The sequence below is a fragment of the Procambarus clarkii genome, chromosome 4 (genome assembly GCF_040958095.1).
Source record: "Procambarus clarkii isolate CNS0578487 chromosome 4, FALCON_Pclarkii_2.0, whole genome shotgun sequence".
Classification (NCBI taxonomy): Eukaryota; Metazoa; Arthropoda; class Malacostraca; order Decapoda; family Cambaridae; genus Procambarus; species Procambarus clarkii.
Window position 1 is genome coordinate 45,118,265 of NC_091153.1, and position 13,213 is coordinate 45,131,477.

General features: G+C 42.1%; 1 protein-coding gene across 3 annotated transcripts in view; it reads left to right on the forward strand.

Annotated features, from left to right (window-relative positions):
- Window positions 1–13,213, forward strand: part of LOC123749886 (uncharacterized) — a 55,892-nt gene that overhangs the window by 22,037 nt on the left and 20,642 nt on the right. For all 3 annotated transcript variants that reach the window (XM_045732018.2, XM_069334166.1, XM_069334159.1), the window contains one exon: window positions 1,427–1,593. In XM_045732018.2, coding sequence (XP_045587974.2) covers window positions 1,427–1,593 — 167 coding nt within the window. The remainder of the gene's footprint in view (window positions 1–1,426; window positions 1,594–13,213) is intronic.

Consider the following 13,213-nt stretch of genomic DNA (forward strand, 5'->3'; position numbering starts at 1 on the left):
TGACCCATTCAGACTGCGTGACGCAGCCAATATGCGTCACGCATATTGGCTGCGTGACTCAGCTACTATGCTTGACGCTGGGTCTTGCGTACTCATATTGTCCCCAAAAGTTGAATGCATAAAATATATAGAGACTTACAGTATAATGAATAAAACATGTTGTCAGTGTACTTTTAATTAATGACAATAATAATTGTTAATAAATGTACACCTGGCCAACACCTCACACGGCTTAAAACCTAAGTTTGACTCCAGAGCTCTAGAGCCCACGGACTATAGCCGCTCTATGCCATAATGCTCTGTGTCAGCATTGTGCACCTTATCATGCATATTTTTAACTATTTTATTTAGAGCCCTAGGACCAGTAAAAGTTTCTGAGTATGCTTGTATATATAGAGTGTTATGAAGTGTGTGAGTGCACATGTAAGGTTGGTGCGTGAGCCACACACACACACACACACACACACACACACACACACACACACACACACACACACACACACACACACACACACACACAAGAGGGCAAGAGCTATGAGGAGAGGTTAGAAGCATTAAATATGCCAAAACTAGAAGACAGAAGAAAAAGAGGTGATATGATCACTACGTACAAAATAGTAACAGGAATTGATAAAATCTACAGGGAAGACTTCCTGAGACCTGGAACTTCAAGAACAAGAGGTCATAGATTTAAACTAGCTAAACACAGATGCCGAAGAAATATAAGAAAATTCACCTTCGCAAATAGAGTGGTAGACGGTTGGAACAAGTTAAGTGAGAAGGTGGTGGAGGCCAAGACCGTCAGTAGTTTCAAAGCGTTATATGACAAAGAGTGCTGGGAAGACGGGACACCACGAGCGTAGCTCTCATCCTGTAACTACACTTAGGTAATTACACTTAGGTAATTACACACACACACACACACACACACACACACACACACACACACACACACACACACACACACACACACATATGTAGGTATTGCTTGCCACAATTCCTTTCTCTATTAGGTTCGTGCCTGTTGAATTCCCACGATGCATCAGTCTTGCTTTTCTATACCTACTCCCTTACTTGAATGTCATGTATACTAGAACCTTTGATGATTGTTTAGCCCTTTTTTCTAATTATCTAGACGATAGTTGTAACGACTGTCTTGGTGCAGTTCTTTAGATAAAACCAATGTGACGTCTGTCTGATTATGTCTCTTGCCAAAACCTTTGTGACGGTTTTGTATGTATATATATTTACACAAAATCTTGACGTTGGTTTGTGTGTTTATTGATACGTTTATTGATAAACCTTCGTGACGGTTTTGTGTGTTTGTATATACCGTAGAAACAGACCTCTTAGACGGCTTTGTGTGCGTGTGTACCTCTTCCTATACTGATATGTGTCACGTATTTCATAATTATTTCATCTACAGCGACCGTGTTTGACAGTGGCCTCCCTCCAGGGTCAGAAATCAACAAATATGCCATCATCGGGGCCGGCACAGGCTTCCTCGGGCTAGGCTTCTTGCTCCTCATCGTCCTGTGTGCCTGCCAGAAGAACACACACAGGCGCAGACGCCCTCCCCCGCACCTCATCCAGGTAAATTTGAAGAGTCCTTCAGCTCCTATTTATTTTTTCTTTCAGTTCCCCCTTTTTCTTTATCACGTTCAGGTGATGCCCGTTTTTTATGCTGCTCGGCCGATGCTCAATTGTTTATTGTCTTTGTTTACTCTTATTATTGCTTTAGCCATCGTCTCCCCCTCATTCATCATGTCTCATACTTCATCGTCTCCCGTCACTCATCCTCCTCCTCCTCCTCACAGCCCCTTCCCCTCATCATGTCACAAGATCAATATTTTAAAATGTAATTCTGACAGCTTCTAAAATTTGTCCTTCTTTGGATCAAAACTAATATGTCTTAGGTGACATATTCTAGGAACTTGAAAAGTTTATGGTAGAAACCTGGCTAAATACGACACGTTTTGCAATAAAATATAAATTTGTTTTATTTTTATGTATTACACGATTCTAGAGTATTTATGTACATAATCGTGTATGTACATAAATACTCTAGAATTTATGTACATACATAAATATATATATATATATATATATATATATATATATATATATATATATATATATATATATATATATATATATATATATACTAAGGTTGTATAACTGAGAGACCTGCAAGAAGATTGTTAAACTCTTATATCTTTTCATAAAGTTCTATCGTCATGGTTTTCTTAATTGATATCGGTTTTTATACAAATTTAAACTTTTATTGGTATTTTTTAAGTTTATATTTTGCTTGATAATTTTTTCTTTGTTTTTTATCGCTGATGACGGCGTGTTATCACCTATGGACAAAATGTGGAATAATCATTAAATGTTTGCCCTCGAGTCGTGTTCCAGGGATAACTAGTGTATAAGATTTATATAGCAACTTGAAGTCCTACAATAAACGTCGCTTTTCGCTCGTATGCGTTACCTAAGGCTAAAAAATTGTCATACTAGAAAATGGAAGCGGCTGGCGACAGTGAGCGTACTGTCCCGTTTTCTGTTTTGGGTCCTCTGGTGGGTTAGGAGAGACTACTTTAAATTGACCGTTTTATTGACGTTGGGAAATCTTAGGATGTACGGACTGGGGCGGTGAAAGCGTTTGAGGAAAGGAGAATTAAACGTTAGTTGTTGTGTTTCACTTTCTCTCTCTCTCTCTCTCTCTCTCTCTCTCTCTCTCTCTCTCTCTCTCTCTCTCTCTCTCTCTCTCTCTCTCTCTCTCATATATATATATATATATATATATATATATATATATATATATATATATATATATAATATATCGTCCTACAAAGAATGGTTCTCGAATAAGAGAACGCACGCAAGTACAACTAGGTGTGTGTGTACTCACCTAGTTGTACTTGCGGGGGGGATGAGCTTCGGCTCTTTGGTCCCGCCTTTCAGCCGTCAATCTACTGGTGTACAGAGTGTTGTGTGTGTGTGCGCAAGAGGACGCTTCTGGAGTTGACGATGAGTATGTCAACTTATTCTCAGTATCTCTCAAGGTCAGACGTTTACCTTCACCCAAACACCATTGTCTTATCAATTAGGTCAGTTGTTTCCTCCCACACACTCTCGCATCACACGACTGCTTCCTTGCGAAACCTGTACATCTTGCCTGCTTTGTTTGACACTGTTATGAGCTCCGAAACACAACGAGGTTACCTTGGTTACCTTGAGGTGCTTCCGGGGCTTAGCGTCCCCGCGGCCCGGTCGTCGACCAGGCCTCCTGGTTGCTGGACTGATCAACCAGGCTGTTGGACGCGGCTGCTCGCAGCCTGACGTATGAGTCACAGCCTGGTTGATCAGGTATCCTTTGGAGGTGCTTATCCAGTTCTCTCTTGAGCACTGTGAGGGGATTGCCAGTTATGAGGTTGTAGCAATCATAACTTGAGAATGGTCCAGGACGGACCGAAACGTCGTCGTCCCTTCACTTTCTAGTGAAGGGACGTTTGATATGTTTGGTCAACATATTTCAGCCACGTTATTGTGACTCCTCGTCTGCAATAACCTCGGGTTGTGAGGTTTCCAAGCTTATAAATTCTTTAATAAATACAGACTAAACCGCCATGATTGAGGGCAAGATGTAGAGGTTTCGTAAATGCCTGATGACTGTGCTCTGAGTAAATCCACTAAGACCTCCACTGTCACCAGCATTGTCATGTCATAGTGATCCTCATGTCACATGCCTCGTCTACACTATATATAAAACACGAACTTGTATACTCTTTTGATTACGTTAGATTAAGATTAGTTCAGTTAAACGTGGACGTAATGCAGGGCACAGGGGGCCTGACGGCTGAGTGGACAGCGCTCGGGGTTCGTCATCCTAGGGTCCGGGGATCGATCCCTGGCGATGGCGGAAACAAATGGGCAACGTTTCTTTCACCCTGATGCATCTGTTCACATAGCTATTTACCTATGTAAATGGGTAAATAGTTATACAGCTGCTACGGGCTGCTTCCTGGGGATGTGTGTGTGTGTGTGTGTGTGTGTGTGTGTGTGTGTGTGTGTGTGTGTGTGTGTGTGTGTGTGTGTGTGTGTGTGTGTGTGTGTGTGTGTGAAAAAAAAAATATATATGTATGCCAGTTGATTGATTGACAGTTGAAAGGCGGGCCGAAAGAGCCAGAGCTGAACCCCTGCAAGCACATCTATGTGAATACACAGGTGGAGAGACAGACTCAATACAGAGCACAGACAGATAGAGAGACAGACAGACAATCAGCGACTCAACACAATACCGTACACGTCATAGACAGGAACATAACCTACCAGAGGACCCAAAACAGAAAACGGGACAGTATGTCAATTTCGCCAGCAGCTACCATTTTCAAGTACGATTTTTTGGCCTTAGTGTAATACGTCAAAATGCGGCCTTCTTAGAAGGGAACCGGTTGAGTGATCACCCAGTCTGTTGTGTTATGTATCATGTGTCGGCCTTGACTATATTCTGTGGCGACGGATTCCGTTCTTGCACAATACTGCTACTTTGAGACGTACTTTGGTAGTACTGGTTAGCCCTCTTGCAAGTCCTGAGGTTCCGGGGTTCGATCCCCGGTGGAGGCGGAGACAAATGGGCAGAGTTTCTTCCACCTTGATGTTCCTGTTCACCTAGCAGTAAATAGGTACCTGGGAGTTAGACAGCTGCTACGGGTTGCTTCCTGGGGGTGTGTAAGAAAAAGAAGGCCTGGTCGAGGACCGGGCCGCGGGGACGCTAAGCCCCGAAATCATCTCAAGAGAACTCATTTCAAACACGTTATTTCTGTTCGCTTTATCGACTTGTTGCTTGTGAGAACGTGTGTGTTTGTTTGTTTTATTCTTTGTTAACAAGGTGATGGGTCTTATGTCATCGGATACAATATTTGTTTGTTTGTTGGACTCTTCCTCCATTCACTTTCGTGAAGTCTGTTTCGCTTTGAAGTTGAGTGCATTTTCTCTCTTTGCTAACTCCTTCCTTATTTCTTTATTCCTCCTCCTCTGCCACTCAAAGATTTCGTCAAACAGCGAAAAAGGACACAAAAACACATGTATATATCTTGTTCTACGATAGTTCATCTCTCTCTCTCTCTCTCTCTCTCTCTCTCTCTCTCTCTCTCTCTGTCTCTCTCTCTCTCTCTGTCTCTCTCTCTCTCTCTGTCTCTCTCTCTCTCTCTCTCTCTCTCTCTCTCTGTCTCTCTCTCTCTCTCTCTCTCTCTCTCTCTCTCTCTCTCTCTCTCTCTCTCTCTCTCTCTCTCTCTCTCTCTCTCTCTCTCTCTCTCTCTCTCTCTCTGTCTCTGTCTCTGTCTCTCTCTGTCTCTCTCTGTCTCTGTCTCTCTCTGTCTCTCTCTGTCTCTGTCTCTCTCTCTCTCTCTCTCTCTCCCTCTCTCTCTCCATTGTACATCTATCAGTTTATCATTGCCCCATAGAGAGGTGGTACATGGCCTGGAGCCAGATTCACGAAGCAGTTACGCAAGCACTTACGAACCTGTACACCTTTTCTCAATCTTTGGCGGCTTTGTTTACAATTATTAAACAGTTAATGAGCTCCGAAGCACCAGGAGGCTGTTTATAACAATAAAAAGTTTATTGGGAACTTTTCATGCTTGTAAACTGTTAAATAAATGTAACCAAAGCCGTCAAAGATTGAGGAAAGATGTACACGTTCGTAAGTGCTTGCGTAACTGCTTCGTGAATCTGGTCCCAGATCTGGATCAACATCTGGTTCACTAACAACAGCGATTCGAATCTCTAGACACACTTACGAATCTGCTAATCTCTCTCTCTCTCTCTCAGCGGATTAATTTGATGAATGATGAATTTAACACCATCAGTGGTATAGTGACCCCTGTCCGCTCACTAGGCTAGTAACCCTGCTGTCCGCTCACTAGGCTAGTAACCCCCGCTGTCCGCTCACTAGGCTAGTAACCTGCTGTCCGCTCACTAGGCTAGTAACCCGCTGTCCGCTCACTAGGCTAGTAACCCGCTGTCCGCTCACTAGGCTAGTAACCCGCCGCTGTCCGCTCACTAGGCTAGTAACCCGCTGTCCGCTCACTAGGCTAGTAACCCGCTGTCCGCTCACTAGGCTAGTAACCTCGCTGTCTGCTCACTAGGCTAGTAACCCGCCGCTGTCCGCTCACTAGGCTAGTAACCTGCTGTCCGCTCACTAGGCTAGTAACCCGCTGTCCGCTCACTAGGCTAGTAACCTGCTGTCCGCTCACTAGGCTAGTAACCCGCTGTCCGCTCACTAGGCTAGTAACCCACTGTCCGCTCACAAGGCTAGTAACCTGCTGTCTGCTCACTAGGGCTAGTAACCCGCTGTCCGCTCACTAGGCTAGTAACCCCCGCTGTCCGCTCACTAGGCTAGTAACCCGCTGTCCGCTCACTAGGCTAGTAACCCCCGCTGTCCGCTCACTAGGGCTAGTAACCCGCTGTCCGCTCACTAGGCTAGTAACCCCCGCTGTCCGCTCACTAGGCTAGTAACCCCCGCTGTCCGCTCACTAGGCTAGTAACCCGCTGTCCGCTCACTAGGCTAGTAACCCCGCTGTCCGCTCACTAGGCTAGTAACCCCCGCTGTCCGCTCACTAGGGCTAGTAACCCGCTGTCCGCTCACTAGGCTAGTAACCCCCGCTGTCCGCTCACTAGGCTAGTAACCCCCGCTGTCCGCTCACTAGGCTAGTAACCCGCTGTCCGCTCACTAGGCTAGTAACCCCGCTGTCCGCTCACTAGGCTAGTAAACCCCCCCTCCCCCCCCCCCCCGTCCGCTCACTAGGCTAGTTCATCAGTCTGCTAGTTCTTTGCCGGACAAAAATAGTTTCCAAGTGCTCCCCGGCTCCAAAACTTGGTCCAGTTCCACGTTCAGTCAACAAGTATGCTGAGTGCTGAGGCCCGTTCAGCCAAAAAGTATGCTGAGTGCTGAGGCACGTTCAGTCAACAAGTATGCTGAGTGCTGAGGCCCGTTCAGCCAAAAAGTATGCTGAGTAATTTAAACTAGATTGAGAGGTCAGTGCACCTTCTCAGCAGAGCTCAAAGAGAAGTGAGACACGCCGCTAGCCAATAGGACTGCTCGACGGCGCTTAATCATTAACTCCTACAACCTGTCCCCTTACACAGAACGTCGCTTTTCGCTCGTATGCGTTACATAAGGCCAAAAATTGTCGTACTAGAAAAATGGAAGCGGCTGGCGAAAGTGACGTACTGTCCCGTTTTCTGCTTTGGGTCCTCTTGATAGGTTAGGAGAGACTACTTTAAATTAACCGTTTTCTTGACGTTGGGAACCCTTAGGAGTACGGACTGCTCAGACGCCTTCTAAAGGAGTCAGCTCCCACACGCAGGCAGAGAGGGAGAGAGGGAGAGAGAGAGAGAGAGAGAGAGAGAGAGAGAGAGAGAGAGAGAGAGAGAGAGAGAGAGAGAGAGAGAGAGAGAGAGAGAGAGGTTCCTCAGGATTATCCCTACCTTCGCCAGTTTAGCAAACACTGATGTGAGTTCTCTTCCTTTATGTTTCTAACAGCAACATTTGTGTTTTGTAATATTAGGATGGTGTTGCAGAGCCTCGGCGACCCAGTTTTTGTCAAGGTAATCTGATGTAAATACTCGAGCCTCTGTTTATCATATCCACTTAGGTAGGTATGGAGATAGCCTATCTTCTATTCGAACACTTAGCTTAGGCTTGCTTAGGCTAACTTAGGCTAGCTTAGGCTAGCTTAGACTAGCTTAGGTTACTGTAGAATGCTCCTTTTAGCTGATCTGAATATTGGAGATAGCCTATTTTTTCTTTGAACACAAAGCTTAGGCTAGCTGAGGCTAACTTAGGCTAGCTGAGGCTAACTTAGGCTAGCTGAGGCTAACTTAGGCTAGCTGAGGCTAACTTAGGCTAGCTTAGGCTACTGTAGAATGCTCCCTTTAGCTGATCTGAGTATCGGAGATAGCCCTATCTTCTCTTCTAACCTAACCTAACCTATCTTCTATGAGTCCTGAGCCCAGTCTGGTAGCCAGCCTATCAGTGTTTCGCTTGCCCTATGTTTATGGGGTCGGGGTACCATGCTAGTGCTGTTTACTCTAGTGCTGGACTCTTGGACGTGGTAAACATTGCTTTAAATATAATCGTTATCCAGGTTTCAGAAGGCTGATTAATATTCAGAAGCTCTTGAGTTCATCACTGATGTGAACACCTATTATATCACTTCCTGGTTTATCACCTCCTGGGTCTTAATTCTTGAATTCTTGAGGTTATCTTGAGATGATTTCGGGGCTTAGCGTCCCCGCGGCCCGGTCCTCGACCAGGCCTCTTTTTTGTTACACACCCCCAGGAAGCAGCCCGTAGCAGCTGTCTAACTCCCAGGTATCTATTTAATGCTAGATGAACAGGGATATCAGAGTGGAAGAAACTCTGCCCAATTTGTTTCCGCCTCCGCCGGGGATCGAACCTGGAACCTTAGGACTACGAATCCCGAGCGCTGTTCGTTCAGCTGTCAGGCCCCAGCCTAACTTAAGGTGATACATCCTAATCTAACAATATATTAGGTTTTAACAAACAGAAAACAAGCTTTATCGATTCGTCTTGTGTTGAGCTGACCTTGCCTCTAGCAGCCCTTGCTGTTGAATACAGATATATATATATATATATATATATATATATATATATATATATATATATATATATATATATATATATATATATATATCGTACCTAGTAGCCAGAACGGACTTCTCAGCCTACTATGCAAGGCCCGATTTGCCTAATAAGCCAAGTTTTCATGAATTAATGTTTTTTCGACTACCTAACCTAACTTTTTCGGCTACCTAACCTAACCTAACCTATAAAGATAGGTTAGGTAGGGTTGGTTAGGTTCGGTCATATATCTACGTTAATTTTAACTCCAATAAATAAAAATTGACCTCATACATAATGAAATGGGTAGCTTTATCATTTCATAAGAAAAAATTTAGAGAAAATATATTAATTCAGGAAAACTTGGCTTATTAGGCAAATCGGGCCTTGCATAGTAGGCTGAGAACCTAGTAGCCAGAACGCACTTCTCGGCCTACTATGCAAGGTCCGATTTGCCTAATAGGCCGAGTGATTTTCTTTATTGTCAATAAATTGTTTCCTATTGGTTTATTTAAAATATTATTATTATATTATATAATATTATATTATATAATATAATATTATATAATATATAATATAATATATAATAAGGTTAGGTTGGGTTGGTTAGGTTCGGTCATATATCTACGTTAGTTTTAACTCGAATTTAACAAAAAAAATAGCTCATACATAATGAAATGAATAGCTTTATCATTTCATAAGAAAAAATGAGAAAAATATTGAAATTCTGGAAAACTTTGCTTATTAGGCAAACCGGGCCTTGCATAGTAGGCCAAGAACTGCGTTCTGGCTACTAGGTACAACATATGTATATATATATTGCAGTCTCCGTGGTGTAGTGGTAAGACACTCGCCTGGCGTTCCGCGAGCGCTATGTCATGGGTTCGTATCCTGGCCGGGGAGGATTTAATGGGCGCAATTCCTTAACTGTAGCCTCTGTTTAACGCAACAGTAAAATGTGTACTTGGATGAAAAAACGATTCTTCGCGGCAGGGGATCGTATTCCAGGGACCATAGGATTAAGGACTTGCCCGAAACGCTACGCGTACTAGTGGCTGTACAAGAATGTAACAACTCTTGTATATATCTCAAAAAAAAAAAAAAAAAAAAAAAAAATATAACAAGCATTGGGTCAATAGGTAATGGCTCAAAAGGGCCACCATTTACGGGTTATTCATGCCCGTGCCACCTTTTGGGAGGCTTGTTGCAACCCGTTCTCGCAAATTTAATAAGTCAGTATTGACTTATTAAATATGTGCATAGGTGACATACTTAACATAATAGATACCCTTAAAAAGATTCATAGAAAACACCGACCTTACCTAACCTTGTTAGTATCTTAAGATAAGCATCTTATTGCTTCGTAATTACAATTATTACCTAACCTATAATAGGTATAGGTTAAGTAATAATTGTAATTACGAAGCAATAAGATGCTTATCTTAAGATACTAACAAGGTTAGGTAAGGTCGGTGTTTTCTATGAATCTTTTTAGGGGTATCTATTATGTTTAGTATATCACCTATGCACGTAGTTAATAAGTCAATATTGACTTTACGAATTTGCGAGAACGGGTTGCTTAATCTTCATCAATCAATGGGTCGATGGGTCCAGTAGTTCCTACGTGGCTTTTTCCTTGTTGTGGTGGGTGAGGGGGGGGGAGGGGCAGTGTGGTAGTACTTATTTACCTAACAGTGTTTATGGGGAGAGTGGGCCTTGTTGGGTTATAATTTAACTATTCTAACGTTTAAATTCTTTGTCGAATCTGGACTTTAAATTTGTGGATGGAGGTGGCTTCCACAACTTCTTTCAGTGCATTCCACTTGTTGACTTCCTGTGCTAGGTATCAGTATTTCTTTACATTCCTTCGGCACAATTGCGTTCGCAGCTTCCACCTGTGTCGTCTTGTCCCGTTTTCTTTCAAGTTGATGAGGCTATCTTTATCCAGCTTATCTATTCCTTTAGTATCTTGTTTGTTGTGGTTATATTTCTCCTCTATTCCTTCCATTCTCTAAGATTGTGAGATTTACTTCTTTGGCCTGTTCTTGTTCTCTTTAATTCCACTCTATTGTAATTCCTGGTTCTCTGTACTTTTGCCAGGATTGTTTTGAATAGCTTGCATGCATTGTCTATTGCATCAGGGGTTTACCACACTTTTCTCATCCATCTCCTTCTTGACTGGTATGAAGAGCCTCGTTGTATCTGCACATTTCCCAATAATGAATTCCATTAAAATGAACAAATCCACAAGGGCCGTGACGAGGATTCGAACCTGCGTCCGAGAGTATCCCAGGGAGCCTGGGATGCTCCCGGACGCAGGTTCGAATCCTCGTCACGGCCCTTGTGGATTTGTTCATTTGATACATCACGTTAGTGTGATCTCTGTGTGTAATGAATTCCATTATCTCATTTGCTACCTTCCCTTCCACATCTCTTTCCCATTGGATTTCACACACAAAAGGCCCCTCATCTTTTTGTAGCCCCTGCGTCTGTAATCTTCTATCTTCTTCTTCAACGGGTTTGTGTAACCAACTCGTTTAGCTCCACTATGTATTCAAGCATGACAGTTCAGTGGTCGCTAGCTTCTAGAGGCATCGTGTACTCTAATTTGTAAACATTTGCAGACGAGGAGTCACAATAACGGGGCTGAAATATGTTGACCAAACCACACACTAGAAAGTGAAGGGACTACGATGTTTCGGTCCGTCCTGGATCATTCTCAAGTCGATTGTAAACATCTGTTTTATTTGTGGAAAACAGGAGATCTAGATGTTACTGGTGAATCCTCTTACAATTGTTGGTTCTGTAATATTAGGCTTTAAGGTTTGTCTGCCAGTTATGCTCCCTATAACTGGCATCACACATGTGGGAGTCCTTATTTATCTAGTCTGTTTTCCTGTGGTTAAAGTTCACTATTATTAGGATTTTAGCTCTGGTTCCACTTTCCCTGTCGTTAAAGTGTCCCTAGTTATTAGGATTTTAGCGCTGGTTCCACTTTCTCTGTGGTTAAAGTTCCCTATTATTAGGATTTTAGTTCTGGTTCTACTGGCCACTTTGATCGCTTTTTCTATTACCTTTACTCAGTTCTTATTGCACTTGTCATATTCTAAACTAGGCCGTCTATTGTTTGGTGATTAACTGTAAATCAGTCAATCAGGGAGACGGGATGGTGGTTGAGGGGAAAGAGATGATTGGATGGTGGTTGTAGGGAAGGGGCAATTTTGCGATAGTTGAGGGGGAATGGGACAGTTAGTGGTTGACACTGGTTAACCTCTGTGACAATGGTTAACACCTTTGAAAGTGGTTAACCCCATGACAGTGATTAACATATGACCGTTATTAACTCCTTGACAATAATATACCCCACGAATATTCAACAGTGTATAACAACTATAGGATGAAAAGTATAGCAATGTACCCCACGAATATACATTATTTATTAACTTGAAAGCGCCTGGTTATTGTCATTCTGCAGTCGCTAGTTGTTTCCTAAACAACTATGTAATGTTTAGAGTTTGTCTGCATTGATGTTATAAAGCAACGCATTTCACAAAACTCAGTCAAATTATAATAATTTTAATAATAAGTATGATATAATAAAACAATAATAATAATAAAATAAGAGAAATAATAAAATGTGTGGTTCCAGTAACAAAACAAAATTAATAGCCAGTCAGTTTTTTGCCGTTTTATTTTTTGCCTTTACTTTGACAATTACAGCTTGTGAATTCAGTCATTAGTGCAGCATTTCATCTTTTTCTGAGACTGTAAAGTATCTATGAGGCTCTCCAATTTTTTCTGAGGCTCTGTGAGGCTTGCTTGGGTTAGGCTTCCTGGAAGCTGAAAGATTCTCTTTGATGTTCTCTGAAGCTCTCTGAGGAATTTATGAACGTCTGCTAGGATCTTTAAGACTTTTTATAGTTCTCTGAGTCTTTATGAGGGGCTCTCTCTTATTGCCCTACGATGCTCTCTGATGGTTCGTGATGATTTCTAATTTCCTTTAAAGTTCTCTGGATTTCTTATAGCCTCATCAGAAACTTTGAGTCTCTGAAGGTTTGTTAGGTTCTATGAGGTTATGAGACATTGTGAGGCTCTCAAAATGTTGGCTATTAGAAGTGTGAGAAGCAAGTAAGGTCATTAACCTCCATGTGTGTGAATGTCATCTTGACATTTTGTCTATATTGTCTCAAAATCTAGTTAAGCAAAATATATGTAATTGAGAAACTTACTACAATGCCGTAGTGCTTAAGTGAAGGTGAAGGAAAGACCCACTATATATGTGAAAGTGTATTAGAGAACAAAATTTTGCGTTGCATCCAAAAATTTGTATTTTAATACACATACATATATATATATATATATTGGGTCTTCATCTCAGTGTATGTAATTTTATAAGCTAATTAATTATTCGGATCAAATGTGGATTTTATATTTTTTGTAACTTGGCTACAATTATTTGCATATTTAGCGTAATTTTTATATTTCAAAATCTGAATGTAGAAAAAACTTAATTATTTTATTGAAGAGTTTATTGTTGGCGACCAAAATTGGACTCAGATTACTGGA